Source organism: Salminus brasiliensis, chromosome 17 (genome assembly GCF_030463535.1).
Source record: "Salminus brasiliensis chromosome 17, fSalBra1.hap2, whole genome shotgun sequence".
NCBI lineage: Eukaryota > Metazoa > Chordata > Actinopteri > Characiformes > Bryconidae > Salminus > Salminus brasiliensis.
Genome location: NC_132894.1, coordinates 30,023,253 through 30,046,704, shown reverse-complemented (window position 1 = coordinate 30,046,704; position 23,452 = coordinate 30,023,253). Strand labels below are relative to the sequence as shown.

The following is a 23,452-nucleotide window of genomic DNA, read 5'->3' as shown; positions in this document are numbered from 1 at the left end:
GCGGTTGATTAAGTCTGCCGGAGCCTCGCAGGATTGCCTGCTCCCCCCGGGGGGCAGGATTTACTCGTCTTTTCCAATCAAAGAGAGACAGAAATCACAAAGAGGTCACAGAAGAGGAAAGGCCGCAGAGGACGACTCTGCCCAGCCTACACTTACTGTACATTTACCCTGTCTGGCTTCAGTGGACTAGGAAAGGCAGATGAACGAGCAATAAAACCCAAGCAGTAAGCTATTAGTAGAGCTGGGCGAGATGTGAAAGGTGCCATAGAATGCATTTGTTCAGTATTTTAATAGTTCTTTGGTGTGCAAATGGGCTTTACCACCCTGTTATTTTGCCTCAGAATGAAACACGTTGATTTTCCTTCAATGGTGGGCTTTGCTCTAATTGGCTGTTTTACCGGACTGTGACACATCACTGTAGCCTTATAGCATAGCTCTTTTTTACCCTAGCATAGCATAGCCTAGCACTATTTATTCATAGGTCTTATCGAATAGTGTTGCTGTCCTCTCTGTGTCCTTCAAGAGGTTCGGCAGGGTTAGTTTTAAGCTCTAGTACCTCGTCGGCCCTTCTCTGGTCAGCTTTTCCGTGGTCAACCTAGCATCAGGGTTTTGTATTTTATCTTTTTCAGCTACTCTCCTGGCTTCTGCACACCAGAAATCACAAATAGGTTACAGAGGAGGAAAGGCTGTGGGTTCTGCTTTCACGTGCAAATACCCAGCAGCAATGCTGGCTCTGTTCAGACCTTTTCCCTTCTCTGGTCTGCCTAGAAATAGCTTTTCAGCATTGCTTTTACATTTACCAGAGGTAGCCGTTTGAGTTTCTCTAGTGGGCTTTGTGTACATTTTGGGGGTGTCAGTCAAATAGGGCAAGACTGTTAGATAACAGATTTGCGTTTGAGATTTACAGGTGTTCATGTCCATGTACCGAACTCCCATTATTCATTATACAACTCTAGGGCAATACAATTCTAGGGCACCTTTAGGAAAATGGCAAATCTACTTGTGGCAGATATGTTCTTCATTGGTTCTTTTTCTTTTGTATGTATGACATCTTGCATATTTTTTTAGATTATTTATGTGGTTTTCCTCTTGTAGTGAACTGAAAGCTTAAATCCCATCATGACACATCATTCTGCCCAAACCTAACCAGATCCAATCCATCAGTCAGAGGCCAAGTAGAACTCCACACACCTAATCATATTACCAGTTCAGTTAGCTTATAGCATAGCTACAGTACCTGCCGTCATCAGATACATAAACAAAGCCTCATTAGCCCTCCAGCAGCATCCGGAACGTGTTCTCATGCTCATTGACCTTAATGAAAAAGACTAGTTTTAGGATAAAAGTACAGAGGTAAAGATGTGACGTGGTACAGTGGGACGCAACAACAGACACCCTGCAGTGGAATGATGAGGATAGCTCTGTAGCGCCAAGGGGTCTTTAGTCTCTAAGCTGAGCTTTTGTTTAGAGCGGATTCAGACCCAGTTTTCATTAGTGCTGGTTTGAAAACAAACACGAGCCACGGCTTCCAGAGACATTCCAGCTGATGTACGCTGGCCTCTGTCCACGCACACATACACACTCACAGGATCAGGAATATATATAAATGTGTGTGTGTGTGTGTGGGTGGGTTTGTGCGCAACTTTCCATCACAGTGCCTGCCACTGAGGCTATTAAACACTCCTTAATCAAAATCAGTTGAGAGGCTTCTTCTTGCTCATCAGACACTAAAGCAACTCTTCTAATCACTCCTAGTGCACGCTGGGTGGCCCTTGAGAAAATATTTGTCTTGCCGTCATCTGTTTTCCATTTAAGAGCATTGGACAAAGCTGTGCATCGCTGCATTGTAAGCCTTGCAGATAGGGACTTGTTGAACAGCATGGGACGATAACTGACACATCTACGCTCCTGCTCTGGAGCCGCGGAGAAAAGCCACAGTTTCTGCATGGACTCAGCTGTATGGAAATGCATGCGGCAGGCACTGTTTGTAAGGAGTTTACACAAATCAAATCCCTCACTGCTGTAAGCCAGGCCAGTGCTACAGTAGATTGGATTGGGAGAGACTGTGTGACATTGAAGAGCATTAGAGTGCCTAATGTTGTTATTCGTGGCCCGAGGAAGTGCACAGACATGACTGAGGATGCCAGCGATCGCGCCTCAACCTCACCTGCCTTGCTGTTCTTCTGTTATACACTGCGGCTTTCCCTATAGGTGTGTTTGCATTGGGAGAGCTGGACTCTTTAGTGGCTATGTGGCTTGGGTGGAGCTTTCTGAGTTGTTGTTGTTGTTGCTGATTTGGTCAGGCAAATTTTACAAAACCCCTTTGAATCGACAGTGTCTGCACTAGAAATCTGCACATCAAGGTTGATATTGAAGCTACTTTCTTTATCAACTCAACATCAACCAGGCTCCGTGTTTGCTGATTGGGGCAAAATATGCCATTTTATATGCCTATTTACCACCCTGTTATTTTGCCTTTTAATGAAACCTTTTTACAGAGGGCTCTTGTTTTACAGTGCTAATACAGGCTCACAGAAACATGAATTATTTCAGAGTCTTACCCTACAGTGTTGCTGTCCTTTAAGCTTAATGTGGTGTTGATTGTAGCTGGTTAGCTTTTAGCCTTGCTCCCACTTTCTTCCCCCTGGTTTGGCTTTCTTAGTCTTACAGGTAAAAAGGAGTTTTGAGGCAGCGTACAATGGAGCTGGTAACAGCTAGCATTAGCTTTTAGCCTAACATGAATCCCTGTTTGTTCCCACTGGCTTTTGCTTTGTCGATCGCTGAGTTTAAGCTCCCCTTTTGCTGATATCAGCACAGGAAAAGCCGCTGTCACAAGGCCTGGTTCACTTAGGAACCGGTATTCCCAAGCAGAATCTGCAGGTGATGAGCTATAACACAACTTCTCCAGAAGTCACGATCACGTTTACTGCTTTGCCAGCTTTGGCTAGGGCTTTCACTAGTCAGTTTGGCCAGGACTGTGATGTAACAGTTTGTAGGTTTTGAAATTGGCCCTTTTTCCAGCTCTGTTTTGGTTATGCCAGATTTTTTTAAGGGAGGTACAGCAGTGTTTGAGGTTCGTGGTTTGTACCGAACTCTCATTATTCAACTATGCCAAGGAAACTGCAGTTTTCAATTCTACGGCTTTCTCGTATTACAGCCATTACTCTTCAGAACGATGTGAACGTCCTTTTACTGTTTTCCCACTGCAAGCGTCCACGTACAGCTTATGAATAATAACGCTTGGATCCGCGAGTTACAGGGTTTTAGGTCCTTCACTGAATTAAATGGGATGTCCCAATGGGCTCTAAAAACTCCAGATTCCAGGGCTGGCAACTTTAAACATACACTAAACTCTCTATCTGACCAGTAATGATCTGTAGGCAGCGCAAGAAGGCTTGTGTTGATGGGTGTCCTGTGTTGTGTTGCAGGCTGGGACTGTGCGTGACTCCATGGCTAAATCGCTGTACAGTGCGCTGTTCGACTGGATTGTGTTCAGAATCAATCACGCACTGCTTAACAACAGAGACCTGGAGGAGTCAGCCAAGGTAAGAGAGATTTCACACAATGAGGGGGTGGAGGGGGATTGGTTGAAAGTGAAGGAACAGTTAGAAGCAGTGTGAGGCACATGGACGACTGCGACTGCATGTCGTGTCTCCACTGCACTGGAAGCTCACATCAAATGGAACATGAGCACATCTGATGGGGATTTGCAGTGTTATGCCGTCATTCTCTCTGCTGGAGAGCTCTGCTTTAATCTGTAAATTATGGATGCAGACATTATGTAATGGGGTATTTTCAGCCAGAGAGCATTGTGTTTTTTCTTTCACTGTTGCGTAAAATTCTCTGTGCGGTTTCTTTCTGCTAGACGACCTCTTTTCCATCACATTACTTTTAAAGGAATACTTCAAACCTCTGTTTTTATCTGAGCATTTGTCTGCCTTGTCAGTAATATATGGTCAGTTGGAAACAAACAGTCTCATTTGCACTTAAAAAAAAACCTGCTGATAGTGATGTTCCCACACATTCCCCATTGACTTCTGTTATACCTAGATGTTCAGTTCTGTTCCAAGTGCAGACATAGTGTTTGCTGGGTGGATCGACCGTAATCTATAGATGTAGTATTCCTTTAACTATGTAAACCCTGCATATAGGCCCACACTTTGTTATGAAGTTGTCAAGTACTTCCTTCAGTACTATTGTCACATTTTCCTAGATCCTAAAATAGAACCCTTTGGCACTCCACAAAATCTGGTAAATGACCATACAGTAGTTTTCGCTTCAGGATTAAGAACTGATACATTTACGTTGGGTTTAAAGGATAAAGGTTGCCTCTCTGTCTCGCCCTCTCCTCAGATGTTTTCCATTGGAGTCCTTGACATCTTCGGCTTTGAAGACTATGAGAACAACAGCTTCGAGCAGTTCTGCATCAACTTTGCCAACGAAAGGCTTCAGCATTACTTCAATCAGCACATCTTTAAGCTGGAGCAGGTAGGTGCTTTTGTCCTTTTTGCTCAGGTTAGGATGTGTGGATCTAAAAGATAACCATCTCGTCCTACCCACCCCCTTCTATACACACACACACACACACACACACACATATTACGGGCTAAAAACAGATTTATTGCCAACAATTTTGGCTCAAGTTGTTTTGACTGCTCACCGAAAGAAAATAACTGCCTTCACTCTACTTGACTTAATGGCTTGGCAGTATTGAGTGTTTGGGGAAATTCTCTGTTTGGAAATCTTCCCGTGTGCCCATGGATAAAGGCTTCCTGGCTTGCCTGGGATAAAGTACAGACCACTTTAATCGCATGTATATTTTATAGGGGTGTAATGATACACAAAAGTCACAGTTTGGTTCACACTACGGTTTAGACCTCATATTTCGTTATGAGTTTGGTGCAGCGGGGAACATTTTTTAAAACTGCTCATAAGGCCAACCTAGGTTTCCTTTAATTCCCTTCTGAGGTTGCTCAATTTATTTGTAGTTACAATTCCAGTAAGCAAGTTTCATGAGTTTCTGCACACATACACTTTATGGACAAAAGTATTGGGACACCTGTTGGTTCTTTCTTTCAAAGGAATTAAATTGATAATACTATTAGTATTAATTAAGGCTATTAAAGAATGTATCCTGCCTTTGGCTCTACTATCCGTAAAAGGCTTTCTATTAGGTTTTGAAGTATTGCTGTGAGGTTAGGACCACCACTCCACCTCATTCCCAACTCCCCAACTCATCCCAAAAGTATTAGAGCCCCCTTGCCCACTGGATGCTGGGTGGCTTTATACCCCTCTACCCCAGTCTGACGTTAATTCCCAATAGGTTTGTGTTTATCTGCTCCAGAGGGTACTTTTTTTTTTTTGCATTTAGAGGTTCTATACTGAGCATATGGTGCATTGTCAGCGAGAGAGAAGGGGGTGGATAAGAGACCCATATCTTACCCATAGCTTACTATCAGATGACTGCACGTACCGCTGCACCCCTCATTTTTAACTGATCATTATTAACAGAGCTTGGCTTCCTTCAGACTTCACTCTCCCCTTTAATCAATGCTTATTAGCCTAGACTGACAGAGGGACTTTTTAGATGGTAAATCTTTTAGTTTAACCCACAGGAACTTACCATAATATCATGCTACATTTCCCAGTGCTCTAAACGGTGTACATGGTACCTGGAAGCTGGTGTGAGGTGGTTTGTCCTGATTACTGGGATTGTAACTACAAATAAATTGAGCAAGTGGAGATGACTAAATGAGCCAGTGGTCTTATGCAAAAAGACTTTTTTAGAAAAACAAGAGTAACGACATGTATTTGCTCAATGGGGCTGCTTTTCTGAGCTAACACAAATCCTCAAAACCACCGCCTGTCAGAGCTGTACCTTTTGTGACTCACCTTTAAAAGCATGTGTTGGGTCCGAGAGGGTTTGTTAGGTTTAAGCTTTCAGGAGAGGGTGCTCACACTGGAACCATTTCTCTAATCACTTTCCACACTCAAGGTGCATTAGTTCAGCTGTACAGTTGGAGGATGAAATAATAAATACAGCTTCATGCATATGCATACGAGTCTGGATTGCAGTCCTTGCGGACCATGCATTACCTGTCTCTGGTGTAACATAACCTTGTCTTTCAGGAATGGTAACTTGTATACAAAAAGAAAAACTTACTTTAGGTAATAAACTGGATTTTTATAAATATTGACCACTGCTGTGATCACCACTGTACAGAAAGTTCATGATTTTCTCTACGATTAAATATTTCACATAAGAACAATCTGAATGCCACTACCTACCCAATTCAGAATCTCCCCGTGTCCCCAGCTTCGCCACACCAGTCTGTTAGAAGATGGGTAAATTGTGCTCACAAAGGGATAAATAAAGGGATGGTCAGCAGCAGTACTCAAAAAGGTTGTGGCCTTCAAATGATGCGATGATTGGTTGGTTGATTAATGGGACCAAAGTGTGCTAAGAAAACTCATCGTTTCCCACACCATTACACCACCCCCACCAGCCTGGACTGTTGACATAATGCAGGTTGGCCACATGAATTCATGCTGTTGCCACCAAAATCTGACCCTACCATTCTGTTTCTCTCCACTCTTCAACTGTCCAGTTTTGGTGAGCCTGTTCCCTCTGCAGCCTCAGCTTTCTGTTCTTGACAGAAGTGGAACCTGACCTGGTCCTAACATGGACGTTTTTTTTTTAGCATGTCTTGGCTGATTGACTGCATCTGAAGTCAGTAATCATTTACATTTCATTTACATTTATGGCATTTAGCTGACGCTCTAATCCAGATCCAGATTACTGGTTACAGCGTTGGGCCAATGTAGTGTTAGGAGTCTTGCCCATGGACTCTTATTGGTGTAGCGCAGCATGGTCACCCACACTGGGAATTGAACCCCAGTCTCCCACATGCTGTGGTAGCTCACTGGCCAATAGTGGTGTTATCTGTTGCGCCATACCAACCATCATGTCATGTCAATTAGATTTTCTGCTGAGTTATGCCTTTAAGCTGGCCAATATCGTAGTATATGGTCAGTGAGCATGTCACAGAAATGTAGTCTACTGACAGTAGTCGAAGTAGTGCAGTATTGCAGCTCCATTCCGAGTCTTTGAAATAGCACTAAATGGGTATTATGCTTTATGCCTTGATCCAGTAGCTTTTGTTACAAGCTACGCTGAAGACAATACTGGCAGTTGACGAGTGAGAGTGTGATAATAAGGCGGTGCCTTGCATAAGGGCTGCTGTTTTGCAGACTGCTGGCAGCAAGTCTGTCTGACTGTCTGATGAAATAATGGACGTAATCACTGAGGCGAGTCAAATCTGATCTGGCACTTAAACGAGCAACACACTCTTCAGTTGTCTGAACAACGCACATTCGACTGTCTCCGGAGCAGCAGGGGAGACTCAACATCACTTCAGTCCATGCATTACTGACAACAACGTGAAAAGGACTTGGAGATGAGATGATTACTTAAACCACTCCTTCAAGAGATGCTCTAAAATAGCTTAAGTGCTCAGTGTCTGCTGCCGGTAAATGGCAGGGGTTAAGCATTACAGTTGTCTTGATTTCCAGGCCTCGAGTCACAACCACCATGCTGGTATAGTTCCATAATGTTCAATATTATATCAAACACAGGTTACCTAGAGTGAATATTTGGGATGCTGCGCTTACTTTAGTAATATAATTCACCTGCAAGAAAAATATTTGGCATTTGAGAGACTTTTTTGTTAGGATTTTACTCAGGAACTAATTTAAGAAAATTCTCATGAGGCTCCAAGCTGCTCAGCAGACTAAGGTGATGACCCTTTCGCCTGAGGATTGTGAGTTTGAATCCTGGGTCATGCAGTTTTTTCTCCGAGCTCTGGTGCCTCTGGTGCTCTCTCTCCCCTCATCACTCTTTTTGTGATGCTGGCCGGCACAGGCATCTGTTGGCTGATGTATTAGAGTTGGGGACCCAGCGCTTTCCACTGAGCATGTTGGCTGCTTAGTGATGCTGCACTGGCGGCAGTTTAAAAAGAGGCAGTGGATGACTTTGTGTATTAGAAGAAGCATGTGCTAGTCCTTATCCTCCTGGAATCGGGAGTATTGTAAGTCATAGAGGGGGGAGTTTAGTGAGTGAGTGGGTTAATTGGCTCAGCTAAAATTGGGGAGTATCTTAGGAGGTTATTGGTGAATGAGGCCTGATGTAACTCTATTTTCTTAATTTTTAAACATTTCTTGCTAATAGTACTTGGGCGAAGTGTCGTGCTGAGTATTATGATCTCCATACTGACTTTTGTATTTAGTAGTATCTAAGCTTAGATACATCTTTTGGATTCTAGTCAATATAAACTAACAGTGAAGCACTTTTGTAAGTCGCTCTGGATAAGAGCATCTGCTAAATGCCTTAAATGTAAAAGTTTTTGTTGCCCAAGGAGGCCCAACAGTGGCACTGAGCCAGCACTGCCCACTTGTTTACTGTGTTCAGATAAATTCTAGAAGCAAATGAATTAAGATCTGATCCTGTATTTACTGCAATAACCGTGAATAAACTGCGATGGATTCTAGTAGTCAACATTTAATCCAGACAATTGACCCAACTCACATGTAGCAAGTTTGACCCTGGGCCTAAAAACAAGCATCAGTCATTGTATGTTGGGCTTTGCAGATCTCTGGAGGAATTCTGCTGAAAGACACATGGCTCTTGTATTCATGGGAAATTAGGAGAAGTTTATTTGAGTGTCTAGAGAGGGGGGAAAATACCACATGATGATGTCATGGCGGCTTTGCCCATTTGTTCCTAGATAAAAGCCGTGGCATGCTGCGCTCTGCGCCAAGCTCCACACTTTAATTGCAGTAAGAGATGGAAAATATTGGCTTCAAATGTCAGGAGCGAGTTTGCGCCGTAATGTGTGATCAACTTGAATGGTTCTGTGGGCACTTTTTCCTATTGACTGTACACTTTCAGGATGTCCCAGCACTGTCCTTCTTTTAGTAGGTCATGCAAGGGGGGGCTCTGATTCAAGCAGGATGTCCAATAGGGATTTAGCTTTTCAGATTTTCATGCCGTCATACAAATCCACTTCTCTCCAAAATGCTGACTTTTTTAACCTTATTAACTTCCAATAGAAATTAATGTAAGAATATTTTAAGACATTTTTATGGAGCATTTCTATTGGTTCATTCATTGTGAAATTTTGATACAATATAAGGGACAACCCCCAGATTCAGATTATGTCAATAATTGAACAATCAAAAACCTCTGAAATGGAGATATAAAGTTTTATTTGGGTGACAGTGGTGATATGTTAGACATGGTGGTGGTGGTGGTAGTCGTAGTTATTGCTGGACGACTTCCATGAAGTTCGATATCATGTTTTCCCAACTCCTCGTGTATCAGATGTTCTTTTGATTTGCAGTAATTAGCAACGTTTGCAACGTTAATAAACCAATACTTCTTTACTAATACAGCTGTCTACCTTTACAACCTGACCCGGCTTGTTCCAACTGGACTGTTTTATGTGGACTGATTATATTGTCTTGCTCTAGAACAGTCTGAGGTACACACATCACAGTTCATTCTATAATCTGTCAACAGCACTAAAATGAATGCATGTTGTAATACCAGTTTCCAAGATGTATCACCCAGCAGAAGCAGTAGTCACTGTAGTAATAATAATAATAGTAGTAGTAGTAGTAGACATAGTCCTGCTGTGCATTGGTTGAATCGTGGGCAGCAGGCTGGGCTCTGGGACATCCTGCCTGTTCCTCAGTTACGCCTGGCATGCCTGCCATGTGCTGCCCATAAATCCAGCCCCGCTGGAGTGGCTCTTGGAAAAGGCAGACACACCACACATGCTCTCATTATACCATTAATGGCAGTTTTTTTCCTCTTTTTTTTCACCGTTCCATTTATGGAGATGTTGTAAATGGGATTTTATTTGCTGGCCTTCTGAGCCTCTTTGAGCTCATTCCTCCTGTCAGCCAAAAGAGGGCTGTGTGAAAAGTGGCTGCTTGAGGCTGAAATCCTGCCCATATTGCTGTTGTTCTGGCGCGCAAGCGTTATTTCAGGATGGTGCGGCCACACTACTTCTTGTCTGCTGGTCCGTGCCCTGCAGGAAACCATCGGTGCACCCGTACAGGGAACTGGGTGATGTTACCACTAATGTTACAAAGCCATAATCTTTAAAACTACAGACGGGTGGAGTGAATAACATTGTTTAGCCGATCCTGTGACAAATGACACCTGTCAAAGAATATCTCCAAATCATCAGGCAGGTCTAAAGGGTTGCTTCAAGGAAGGACAACCAGTGAACCTGGCGACAGGGTCATTGATGAGTCTCATGAAGGTCCTGCCTCACAACTTGCAGGACTTGTTGCAGAGTCTTGGTGCCAGATACAACAGGACACCTTCAAACCTCTTGAGTCCATGTCTTGATATTCCGGAGTTGTTTTTGCAGCATGAGAAGGACCTCAATATATATATATATATAACTTATTAATAAATATATATCAGTATGCAGGTGGCTTTAATGTTGGTTCAGTGATGTATAATGAGCTCTTAATGGGACAGGGGGAAAGCTTGGCCTGCTTCCCTTTAGAGCCTCCCAGGGAATGAGGAAGAGAGGTGTTGTAGAAGAGTTGCAGTACATTAACTCTTCTCATCTTCCTGAAGTGCAAAAGCTGCAGGCTGTGCTCTATAAGGATTTAGAAGGAAATGATTGGTAGATGAGGCAGCCTTCACCCAGTGAGCTAGTACATGTATGACAGTCGCTAGGAGAACGACGCAGACCATTCACAGAGCATAAGGGGTCCGACAGAGTTCTCAAACACCTTCATCAAAACAGCAGCTCAGAGATCATGCCTCCACATCAGTTCCAGAGACTTGTAGAATCTACACAAAGGCACCTTGAAGGTGTTGTGGTGGTCTGTGGTGGTCCAACACCTTACTGACACATTCATTTCATTAATTCGTCTCCAGTCTGGATTTCAGGATGCTGTACTGTGAAGTCTCTGGTGCCTCCAGGCTTGTTCAGAACAGGAAGCTGAATAAGAAGTAGAGCTGTAACTGGTTTGTTCAGCTGATTTTCTACTGTTGTCTTTAACTAGGAAATGGAGGAGAAATGCTATTGATTTTATAAAGCCCTGCTCGGATTACATTCTTTATTGTTTAATTTACTTTCCCCGAAATCCACGAAAACAACGAAGGGAAGAAAAGGAAAAAAAAGCCAGTGAAATGTTAAGAATGCCTTTCATATTATTAAACCACAAAGGCCATGGTCAGGAGGGAAACGGTTCTTCAGCCACGGACATGAAAACACTTCGCTGGCCTGTTGTTCTGGCTGCAATCCAGAGATGAAAGAAATACCTAGGTTGGAGAGGAGCTGCATGAGAACGTTGCAAGGCACGTTGAGAACATTTCAAAAGCATGGCTTTGTGTGAAATATTCAGAGAAATATGAGCTGAATGCGTAAACAGCCAAATGCATTCAAATAATATGGTTTAGCTGAAAACGCAGGGAAGACTTCATTATACATGTATTATTAATAGCCTTTTTCCCATCGAGGCCTAAGCAGCCCTCAACAAACTCAGTAGGTCCTATTCCATGTTATTGAGAGATTTCAGTGATGATATGTCCTTTGTTTAAATGGCATGTTAATGTTCATGTTTTCTCTCTCTCTCTCAACAGGAAGAGTACAGGGCAGAGGGCATCACCTGGCATAACATAGATTACATTGACAACACGGGCTGCATCAACCTCATCAGCAAGAAACCCACGGCACTGCTCCACCTACTGGACGAAGAGTGCAAGTGAGTTATTAAAGCCGGGATCATCCTCATACTTGCAGCAACTCTCCCCCCCTTTTTCTTTTTATCATTCCTGGGCTCTCAAGTAAAGGTGATGTATAGCAAGAGTAGACCATCTCCCTTGTTCACTCTTATATACAGACTAATTCAGCCTTTCCGAAACAGTCATACCAATTCAAGTACTTTATCAGCCTTTTTTTTTCCTAAACGCTGTTAAAAATGGAAACTGTAAAAAAAAAAAAAAAAAAAAAAAAAAAAAAAATCTCTATTTTTCTTGATCAGGGAGGTAAAGCGAACTCGCCTCTGCTTAAAATAGCTGGAAATTGGACTGGCTGGATCTGTAGCTTTCATAGTTCAATTCTCTCATGGCACATTCTTCCTTTTCCTGTAGCTGTTGCTTTTCTGTTGAAGTTTTGGCAGCTGCTCTCATTCCTCTCAAGGCCAAAGAAACTGCACTCTTTTATTGTATCCTCTCCATTTTTGCCTCTCCATCCCTTCTTCACCTCCACTGGTCAGACACAGAGAGCCACCAGTACTGATTTTAAGGAGTTAAACATTCTGATAGTCATTACTTACATTTACATTTATGCCATTTAGCTGACGCTCTCATCCAAAGCGACTGACAAGGTTACTCGTATTACAGAGGTGGGCCAATGTAGTGTTAGGAGTCTTGCCCAAGGACTCTTATTGGTGTAGTGCAGCATAGTCACCCAGACCGGGAATCGAACCCTGGTCTCCAACATGGTGTTGTAGCTCACTGGCAGGTAATGGTGTTATCTGTTGCGCCACACCAACCACTATCTGCTGGTAATTTTATTATGCCTAAAAATGAAACACTCCAGTAGTTCAGCTGTGATTCCTAATGGTCAGAATCCTAATGTAAATGTTTTTTTTGCTGCTGTTATAAGGTGTAAGTAGCACATTCGTAGTGTGTCAGTGCTCTGTGAGTAATTAAAGCAACATTATGTGACATTTCTACCGTAAAATCCGTAACGCCAGAGTCGTTCAAACATGAAGCCAGAAGCTGTTCTTTCCTGCAGAGTAGAAAGAAGGAGCAAGGCAAACAGACCCCTGTGTTTATATGTAAAGGAATTTGGGGGTTGCATAGATACCTGGGTGAAGGTGAAGTTACAAGGAGGTCCCCTTTTGATGACCCGTTACACTTAATTTCTTTATCTTATTAAAGAAAAACAGACCCCAGTGTAAACACCCGCTGATCACACACGGTCAGACACCGTAGAGCTGGTTGGTGTTGCCAGTGTTTGTGTTCATGTGCTTTGGGCTTGACTGGTAATACACTGAAAAGGGGTATAAATAAATACCCCACTGCACTGCTGACTGTTCTTCTGAAGGTCATGTTTAATCCTGCAGGTAATGTTGAACCTTTATTTACAGTTTTTTCAAAGTAAAGGAAATTAAAAATGGTCCGAAAAATGAATCACTTAGATTAATCGACTAATTAACAAAATAATCAATAGAATAATAGTTATTAGTGGCAGCTCTATTGTATTTACAGCAGTGGTGTAAAAGTGAATTACCCTCCCCAAACTGTAGGGGGAGCCCAGGAGCAGAAATACCAGTTCTCTTATAATGCTGCTTTTATTAGTTATAACTAGTAGCTGAAATGGTTGTGAATGGATGGACTATACAGGGTTTTATTTGGAAGGTATTCTTCAGGTGGAAACTGAACAATAATTAATGATTATTAAAATAATTTCATGACTTCTGAAGGCAGGTAAATGCAGACAGTGTCTTCTTTCTTTCTTGATTTCTGTTTGCGATGTTTGGTGTTGCTCTCTACAGGAAGCTGGGTTTCTAATCAGCACCTTTCTCTGCGTTCTTAGCGTGTGCTAATCAGCACTGCTGTGCTGAGTGTGTGGAGTGTGTTATTGCCTCGCTGTAGCTTTCAGACCTGTTCATTATCATTCCCCGGCCCAGCGTGCTGCTGCTCCAGGAGAAATTAGCCATGTGAAAGGAGCATTTTGTAGACGTTATTAGCATAATCAGCGCACAGCGCATAGGGGAATGCAAATATATACGGGGTCTATATGATTTCACATGCTTCCCAAAGCTAACCCTCTGTCTTTTCTGTTCCGTTGCAGCTTCCCGCAGGCCACCAACCAAACGTTACTGGACAAATTCAAGCGGCAGCACGAGGGCAACAGTTACATCGAGTTTCCAGCTGTCATGGAGCCAGCTTTTATCATCAGACACTATGCCGGGAAGGTCAAGTACGGTGTGAAGGTGAGAGCTACATGAAGAGCGCCTTAAGCTGCGCCGAGAACCACCAGAAACATCTCATTCTGCATTCTCGCATATCACTTTAGACAAGGCAGTAATGAACAGTGCTTAAATGATGTCAGATTACAGATTACATTACCCGTCTCTTTTCAGGGAGCTTAATCACACTGCTGGACCGCCTCCCAGATAGCCACTCATATTTCTAAAATCGAGATTTAGCCTTGCGGAGGCTTTCTCCTCCTCCCCCCTCAGTGTGCCAGCAGTCTTTAGTTACTTATGATCTGTTATTTAGCTTTAGATATTTGTAGCTTTCTCCCAAGTCATGTTTTTGTTTAGTCTGCTGTGCTGTGAAAAAGGAGCACATTTAGAAGTCAATGGGGAATCTCATCAGGGTGATAAAACTGTCTGTACTGTTGTTAGTGCGAGGTCAACATAGAGGTCAGGATAAATGTCAGCTTCTTAGTGCAGACTCCAGCCATGTGCTGAACTGTGTGATGCCTTGGTTTGGGTTCAAGGGGGTTGTATCATGGAAAACTAAGAATTTGAACTAGTTAAATAGAAGTGTAAAAAACATTTACTGTCTAGACTCCATAACGTACTGTGCATGCTTTCATATATTGTATATATTTCCATATACAGTCATATAAAAACATTAGGGTACATCCATGAAACGTCTTTTTAAATGAATTTATACTTATGAATTGTGATCTTCATTTGAATAATATTACAGGATGGAGGTAATATAACTAAACAAATAAACATGAATGGTCTTTTAAAAATTATGTGTAATTAATAGAAATGTCAAAGTCAAGTTTGACGTATCCTCCGAATTTATTACTACTTAAAGTGCCTAATATTAGGCTGCATACTAATGGGCCAATATTTTACATTGTTCTTGTATATTTGTTACATTTGTGTGGTTACCAGAAACGATAATAACCTATTTTTGCATGCACATGTTCAGTGCTCTTTATTCTTTTTACATGACAATGCTTAAGGTTAAACAGCTGTAGGCTTGATTACTGTTTTAAATGGCTGCTCTCTAAATGTTCTATCATCTTTTTAACCCCCTTCTAGACTCTTCTTTCTGAAGGTTTCAGAGGGTCTTATCACCAAATGTCTGAGATTTCTATAAAACAGGCTCCTCCAACATTCTCTCTAATCAAGAAATAAATGGATAATGATAAAAGTGCACTATACACAAACTATAGACTATGTACTAATCTTAGTAGTGCAGGTTTGGCAGGTTAATACATGAAACTATTAACATACTAACCCCGTTTTGCACTAACAAGAAGGGATGAACCGCTGCTTTGTCAATATATGGCACTGCAAGTTCTTCAGCCACCATTGTGCACCACTTTCATCACTATCCACAAGTTTCTTTCTAATTATTGTTCCAGAAATGAGTAGCGCATCCCTTACTGTTTCTCAGTGCATTGTGGGATAATAGTGTCCATCATAACCACACTCGAAAAAAACAACCGGTTCTGAGTATGTATCTTGAATATTTGAGTATACTCAACTTTGACACGGTTATCTTTACTATGTACTACATACTCAAAAATAATTAGCATTAGTAATTAGTTCTCAAGTGGGATGCAGCCATAGAATCAGGAGCATCACATCAGCTGCAGATGATTAGAACATGTTTAGAGAGAATGTTGGAGGAGCCTGTCTTATTTACAGCTCAGACGTTTAGTCTGGTTTGATTGTTGAAGTGAGTGGTGAAGATCACCATGGCTAGATCCAGAGAGCTCTCTGAGGCTTTCAGAAAGAAGGGTGTAGATATGTCTTAGTCTGGGAAGGGTTTAAAAAGATCTCAGAACAGTTAGAAATCAGCCGTTCCCCTGTCCACAAAGCAGTTTAGAAATGGAGAATGTTTAAAGCAGCCATCAAGCCTGCAGCAGTTTAACCTGCCTTGTTATGTAAAAGGATCTGGATGGTTCATTTTAAGGAATAAAAAGTTTCGAAAATGTTCATTCAACAAATGGCTTACACCGTTTTTTTTGGTAGCCACACAAATGTAATATATGGGTTTTTTTATTGGAATGGTAAGAATCCCACCATTACATTGACATGGGCTGAGCTGTCTGTCTTTTATTGAGTCTTTACTCTATTTATTAAGGTCTGTTTTCATTATATTTGATGCCTTAGCAGTAGTAATGATTTCTTTAATGGGGCGTAAAAGTTCTCTTGAGGGCTTATATAATGGGAACCTGACAGCAGCTGCTCCCTGTTGCTGCTTCGCTGTGGAGATGTAAAGATGGCTTCAGTATGGCTGCCTTTAATCCACTGCTTCTGTGGCCCAACTCTGTCAGGACTTCAGGGAGAAGAACACGGACCACATGCGGCCGGACATCGTGGCTCTCCTGAAAAGCAGTAAGAACGCCTTCATCGGAGGCCTGATCGGCATCGACCCGGTGGCCACTTTCCGCTGGGCTGTCCTGCGGGCGTACTTCCGAGCCGTGGTGGCCTTCAGGGAGGCCGGGAAGAGGCATGTGGAGAAGAAGACTGGTGAGTCTCCATGACTTCAGACCCACACACATATGTTTAAAGCAGGTTCATCTGTAGGGGAAGAAGACTGGAGACTGCTCGGATCCAGTTTTAGAAAGTGAGGATAGTTAGAATGTTAACGTGTGTTTGGCTTTTTGGGACAGAACACTTCATTTATGATCTTGTCCCTCAATGAAGGCCTTGGTTGTGATCCATATTGTCTTTTTTTGGTACTGACCACATACCATAGTTTCTACGTAGGTTGATGACTGGATACTGTGCTTGTCTTATGGTGTCTGGGCTTCGTTATCACTCATTTACAGGGAATTTCCAGCACAATGCTGTAATATCAGTAATTGCCCACAACAGCCCTCAGTACATTTGCCGCCATATGTTCACAGGTGGGGTCAGTTGTGATCGTGTTGTCAGTCCATGTCCGTGTGTGTGTGAATATGTTTGGTAGCAAGCCAGCTTGTATTACCTCAGCTTTCGATGAAGCCGTTAGTGGTTGCTTAGTGGTTCTGCATAGCTCCTTTCGCTTGGACTACCTTCTTTTGCCCTGCTGTTCTTTAGACCTTCAGCATTCTCATTATACAAACTACAATAGAGCAGCTATAGCCGAGCTCCTTCTCCGAGACCTCTGATATGTTGGCATGTGGTCCGGCTTTCTTTCACATTAGCCAATCAAATGAGTTCCTTCTCTCTAGCCTTTAGCTCAATGAAGCCCTCTTAGGGTGTGTTTATACTTCTTTAAAAATACGGACCCTGGTGCGATTGCACTTTTATTGCGGTTCATTAGAGTAAGTGTGAACGCAGCCTTTCGATTTCTGGCGCGCATCAAACAAGCGAACCAAGGCAGTCTAAGCAGACAAAACAAAAAAAGCCCCAAAAACAAACCAACCGCAGGATGTGATGTCACAAGATGGTTGTGTTATAGGCCTTCTTGCAACTAGAGTTGTGCACGGATGACCCAGTGTCCCAGACCACACACTAGCACACCACAGTGCTTCAAAACTAGTCACCATTAGAACTGCATTAGTGTAGTAAAAATGTAGCCACAGTAACGTTGAATTTTACAGCCTTTTCTCGTTTTTTGCGTATCTTCTTAAATTAGCCTTTAAAGGCACTTGCATCAGATCATACCCACATGTTTCATATCAAAGTGTTCAGAACAGCCTCAGCTCATCTCTATAATGGGACCCCATGTGACCTGAGTCCACTGAGTGAAAAGATAATCAGGCCCTAAACCTGTAAAATTTAAGTCAGATTTTTTTGGTAAAATGTTCCCTTTACTCATGTGGATGAATTGTTTTGGTGCTTGAAATGGGTTTGCCACCCTTAGCTTCAGAAAAGCACTGGGATGTATAAGTAAAATAATATATAAATGGCCAAAGGCAGAAGACAAGTTGTCCATTTGTCCAAAATGTCCATTTGTCAGTTTCTCACAAAACATAGACCGGTGCACAAACCCGGCAGTTACAGAGGAGAGTCAGATGACGGACACAAATCCACCAGTTAGACACTCGACCCATCTTTACAGCTTCGTAACTCCGGATGTGAGTCACGTACGATCTGGCAATGATGGAGATGACTTGGACTCTAAGGCGGAGGGCGGACTCTAAAGATTCAGGGCATGTTGAAACCGTATTTCTATGCGGTTTAATCGCAGAGATATTAATAGAAACCTAGAGAAACATCGCCAGTGTTTTCCTAGACTCCAGAAGGTAAACATGCATATCTCCATGACAATAAACAAATGAGCACATGTACATTATTAATAATATGGTTTAAAACTGATATTGACGTGCTGTAATTTCATTAGCCAGGCAAAGCAATCACTAACAATTTACGATTGTCTTGCTTGATGCAGACCCAAGGAAACCGAACTACAAGTATAAGCACACCCTTAGATACCCCAGTCAAACCCAACCTGATCTTTTCACCCTGGATTATGCACAGCATACACACACGACTCCCCCACCGGTCCTGTTTAATGAACGCATCATGTGTTTGAAGATGAGTGTTTCAATATATTTAAGACTTGATTACTCACCCTAAAAAAGTGCTCCACTTAATTGAATGAAATGACTCCTATTCAGTCTTCCCGGAGAGGGCGGACATATGAGGAAGATAATTACAGGTGATATCATTCTGTCTGAAACAGCACTTCAGCTCAGGTAGACTTGAAGTCTCCGCGCCTGCAGTTTGTGTGCCTCTCTCTCTCTCTCTCTCTGTTGCTCTGTTACTCTTTACAGCTGAAGCTTTGCAGGTGATTCTCTAGTAATTGCGCATCTTATGCCTTGCTGTTTAATCGGTCTTCTCTATCTCTCCTCTTTTCTTGTTTTGTTCCCTTTTTTTATTTTTTATTTTTTTGCTTCCCAAGGGCATGATGATGCTGCTCCATGTGCAGTTTTGAAAAGTGTGGATAGTTTTAGCTTTCTGCATCATCCTGTGCATCAGAGAAGCTTAGAGATCCTGCAGAGGTGCAAAGAGGAGAAGTACAGTAAGGCTGCCTTCCCACTATCCTTTCTCCTCACTCCATGCACCTAGGGGCTAAGACTGTGGAGGAGCAGCAGCCAGACACAGCCTACAGTGTTTACACTATGGATTATACTGGCAATATGCCTGTTTTTTCTTATTATTTGCTGAGTAATTTTGACAGTATGTCAGCTTTGATTGTTTTTAATCGATTTACAAGCCAAGATAGTATTCAGATCTTCAGAACCTCAGATGTTGTAACCTTCTGCAAAACTTCATTAAAACTATACATAGCATCTGTGTATGTATATATATATATATATATATATATATATATATATATATACACACACACGTCAGTAGTGACCGACCTAAACAGTAATCTTCCCATCATACAAGTAAGCCAGTAAGCACCCATTTAGTCCAGCTTTAATTCCTTGGCTGCTCTCCTCCTCTCGTCCAAGCCCATTGGTTCTGCACCTGTCTGTGTGTCCATACGCATTCTTGCATGATGTCAGATTTGGGCGTCTGTGCCAGTCTCTGTCTCTCACTAACAGCCGTGTGTGTGGGTTCAGCACAGCCTGCATGCTCATCCAGCAGCCCACCGCTAACCCCCACCTGGAGCCTGCACTCTGTCCACTCTCAGCCCAGCAGTCCAGCTCCAGTGCAGGGTAATGCTCTCCACTCTCCTCCATTCTCAGGCCTATGGGGAGGGACTGGGAACAGAGTCTGCTGTGATGCTCATCACACAAACAGTCAGGCACTTCTTCTGTCAATGCATGACACAGCCACATACTCTTTACCGTTGTTGTTGGTGAGGTATTTTGTGGGTTATATTTTTCCTAATAATTAACCTTTACATACATTGACTTCTTAGTTATTTCGACTCTATGCCTTTTATCAGGTACACTTAACATGTATGTGACGTTTGGCGGTGTACAGTTACTGGCTGTAGCCCCCCGTCTGCTGGTGAACAGTTTTATAAGCCACCTTCTGGCCTGTCCGTCAGTGGAGGTGGTCTGCCGTCACCACATTTACAGCTCATAATTGTACATAAACAAATGGACACCTACATACACTATATGCTCAAATGTTTGTGGACACCCCTTCTACTGAAGGCATTCAGCTACTTCAAGTTGCAGCAATTGTTGACACAGATGTGCAGATGCGCGCACACAGCTTGTCTAGTCCCTTTAGAGAAATATTGCCAATAGAATAGGACTCCTTGGAGCAGATAAAAAGGTTTTGAGCTGTGGAGCAGTGGAAGAGCTGTGTTCTCTGAAATGATGGTGGTGCTCCATCCAGTGCAGTCAGATCATCACAGCAGTGTTCCAAAATCTATTAGAATGCCTGCCCTGGACAGTAGAGACAGTTACTCTAACAGAAGCCAGATAAACTCTTTTTAATATCCTGGATTTCAGAAACAATGAATGTGTCCCAATACATTTGTCCATATAGTGTACCTGGTAAAAATGGCCAATAACCTTAATAATAAAATTTGCACAGTTTAATAAGCTACTGTAGGTTGGTTGAGTGGCTGGCAAAAGTTTCGGCAGAATTTCGGCTACTGTAAATAACTTTCAACATTTTAAGCTGATTAGCAGAATTTTTGTTTGTTTGTTTGTTTGTTTTGTTTATAGTATTTTACGAGAATTTAAAACAAATTACAGAACAAAAGTGCAAAAATAAAAGCCCAGTGCAGAAGAGTTAAGCTCTCCAATAACTTCTCACCAAAGTCTCAGACCTTAAGTAGCTTGTTAAGGCTATGGTTTGTTCAGTCATCGTTAGAGAAGACTAAGTGATGCACATTTTAAAGCTAAATAAGAATGAGACAAAATCTCCCAAACAAGAACTTGGGCTACAAAACGCGTTTACAAGCTTTAAAGAGAGTTTGTTATTGACTAAGTAATTTTTGCTCTGGGCCCTTTTCCTTTGTTTTTTTACTTTGAAACTTTAAGATATGTATATTTGGCAAACAAGACAACATTGACTAAAATACTAAAGAGTTGTTTCATATTTTTGCTTTTTGGAAATCAGATCAGATGTTCTGCTCCATTTACAGTAACAGAAATTCTGAGCAGGGGTGTCCAAACTTTTGCATTCATACTTAATAAGTGTATTCAAAGTCTGTTCAATGTATTTAATTATGTTTGCCAAAACATTAAATGCATAGACTAGTAAATGACATCATTATATAATTCATATTAATTTGTCAAGACTTTTGGTAGGTTTATTTTCCACGCTTTCTGAAGAATAACTGTCTTAAAAAAATTTTGCACAAATGGCCTAAAGCCATTCCTCTATAAATGATGATTTAAATGGGTGAACCTATGGACACTGTATGAATTGGCTAACTGTCCCGTCTTATTTTTGTCTGTGTTTTTTAAGAGCAGTGATGTACCCTTGGTTTGTACTTAATTGGGTTAAGCTCCACTTAACCAGGCACAAAGCTGTGAATGTGCATCCCTCTTACGCTGACCTCAAAAGCATGTTTTGTGAAATTGACTCATCAACACAAAGAGCTGTCATTTCCACACCACCTGACATCGGTTAATTCATAATCACTGTACATGAATTAAATGTCCATGTCATCTGTTGTAATGACCATAACCCCACGCTCACCCTCATCTGCCTGGTATGTTTATTGAAAGTCACTTCAGTGCCTGAAGCGCTCCATGCTTTCTTGTGTAAGGGTTGTGCTGTGTGCTTTGTCTCAGGTATGAGCAGAAGGAGTCCACGCTCGCCGCTCTCGGACCTGCAGGGCACCAACAACGAGCGATCACCTCGGTAAGAGTTTCACGTACATCTTTATACATCCGTCCTGTTTCTGACCACGTAAGCAAGTAGATGACCCGCTGTATGTGGAAAACGCACAAAAGCACATTACTTAATTACAGTAGTTGCAGCTGTGTTTAGATTTATAGCTGTTGTAAAGTAGGGTAGGTAGTAGGGGTGTAGCGGTATTTGAAAGCGCCCACCTGAGATAGCAAATACAGCCTGTAGTGTATCTAGTACCATATATTGCCCACCTGAGATAGTAAATACAGTCTATAGTGTATCTAGTGCCATATATTGCCCACCTGAGATAGTAAATACAGCCTGTAGTGTATCTAGTGCCGTATAGCGCCCACCTGAAATAGTAAATACAGCCTGTAGTGTATCTAGTGCCGTATAGCGCCCACCTGAAATAGTAAATACAGCCTGTAGTGTATCTAGTGCCATATATTGCCCACCTGAGATAGTAAATACAGCCTGTAGTGTATCTAGTGCCGTATAGCGCCCACCTGAGATAGTAAATACAGCCTGTAGTGTATCTAGTGCCGTATAGCGCCCACCTGAGATAGTAAATACAGCCTGTAGTGTATCTAGTGCCGTATAGCGCCCACCTGAGATAGTAAATACAGCCTGTAGTGTATCTAGTGCCGTTTAGCGCCCACCTGAGATAGTAAATACAGTCTATAGTGTATCTAGTGCCGTTTAGCGCCCACCTGAGATAGTAAATGCAGCCTGTACTGTATCTAGTGCCGTATAGCGCCCACCTGAGATAGTAAATACAGCCTGTAGTGTATCTAGTGCCGTTTAGCGCCCACCTGAGATAGTAAATACAGCCTGTACTGTACCTAGTGCCATATATTGCCCACCTGAGATAGTAAATGCAGCCTGTACTGTATCTAGTGCCGTATAGCGCCCACCTGAGATAGTAAATGCAGCCTGTACTGTATCTAGTGCCGTATAGCGCCCACCTGAGATAGTAAATACAGCCTGTACTGTATCTAGTGCCGTATAGCGCCCACCTGAGATAGTAAATGCAGCCTGTACTGTATCTAGTGCCGTATAGCGCCCACCTGAGATAGTAAATGCAGCCTGTAGTGTATCTAGTGCCATATATTGCCCACCTGAGATAGTGATTACAGCCTGTAGTGTACCTAGTGCCATATATTGCCCACCTGAGATAGGGAATACAGCCTGTAGTGTATCTAGTGCTGTTTAGCGCCCACCTGAGATAGTGAATACAGCCTGTACTGTACCTAGTGCCATATATTGCCCACCTGAGATAGTGAATACAGCCTGTACTGTACCTAGTGCCGTATAGCACCCACCTGAGATAGTAAATACAGCCTGTAGTGTTCCGGGTGGCAAGCACATTTGTGAAATTACCATATTTACCCTAATAGTGCATACCATGTATTCTCCATGGCACCAAACTGCGAACCTTGTACCTCGGCAAAAATGCTCGTATCGCTACATCCTTAGTAGGTAGGTGTTTGAAATTGCTTTACAGTTACAGTGTATAATTGGTGGGCTAACAGCTACTGTTGCTTGGTAGCTGCTTTAGCCTTGCTGCTACAGTATGAAAATAAAAAATGCAAATTTCTGCAAGTTTCAATGTCTTGGCTCATCCTCTTTACCCCAAAAGTCAAATGAATACATTTCATTATTTACCAAATTA

General features: G+C 42.3%; 1 protein-coding gene across 6 annotated transcripts in view; it reads left to right on the top strand.

The window, feature by feature from the left end:
- myo9aa (myosin IXAa) overlaps window positions 1–23,452 on the top strand; it is a 131,047-nt gene that overhangs the window by 78,395 nt on the left and 29,200 nt on the right. For 5 of the 6 annotated variants that reach the window (XM_072660959.1, XM_072660962.1, XM_072660960.1 and 2 more), the window contains 7 exons: window positions 3,429–3,545; window positions 4,354–4,488; window positions 11,669–11,790; window positions 13,890–14,031; window positions 16,350–16,545; window positions 18,908–19,027; window positions 21,720–21,789. In XM_072660959.1, coding sequence (XP_072517060.1) covers window positions 3,429–3,545; window positions 4,354–4,488; window positions 11,669–11,790; window positions 13,890–14,031; window positions 16,350–16,545; window positions 18,908–19,027; window positions 21,720–21,789 — 902 coding nt within the window. The remainder of the gene's footprint in view (window positions 1–3,428; window positions 3,546–4,353; window positions 4,489–11,668; window positions 11,791–13,889; window positions 14,032–16,349; window positions 16,546–18,907; window positions 19,028–21,719; window positions 21,790–23,452) is intronic. The other variant, XM_072660961.1, reaches the window with a different exon arrangement.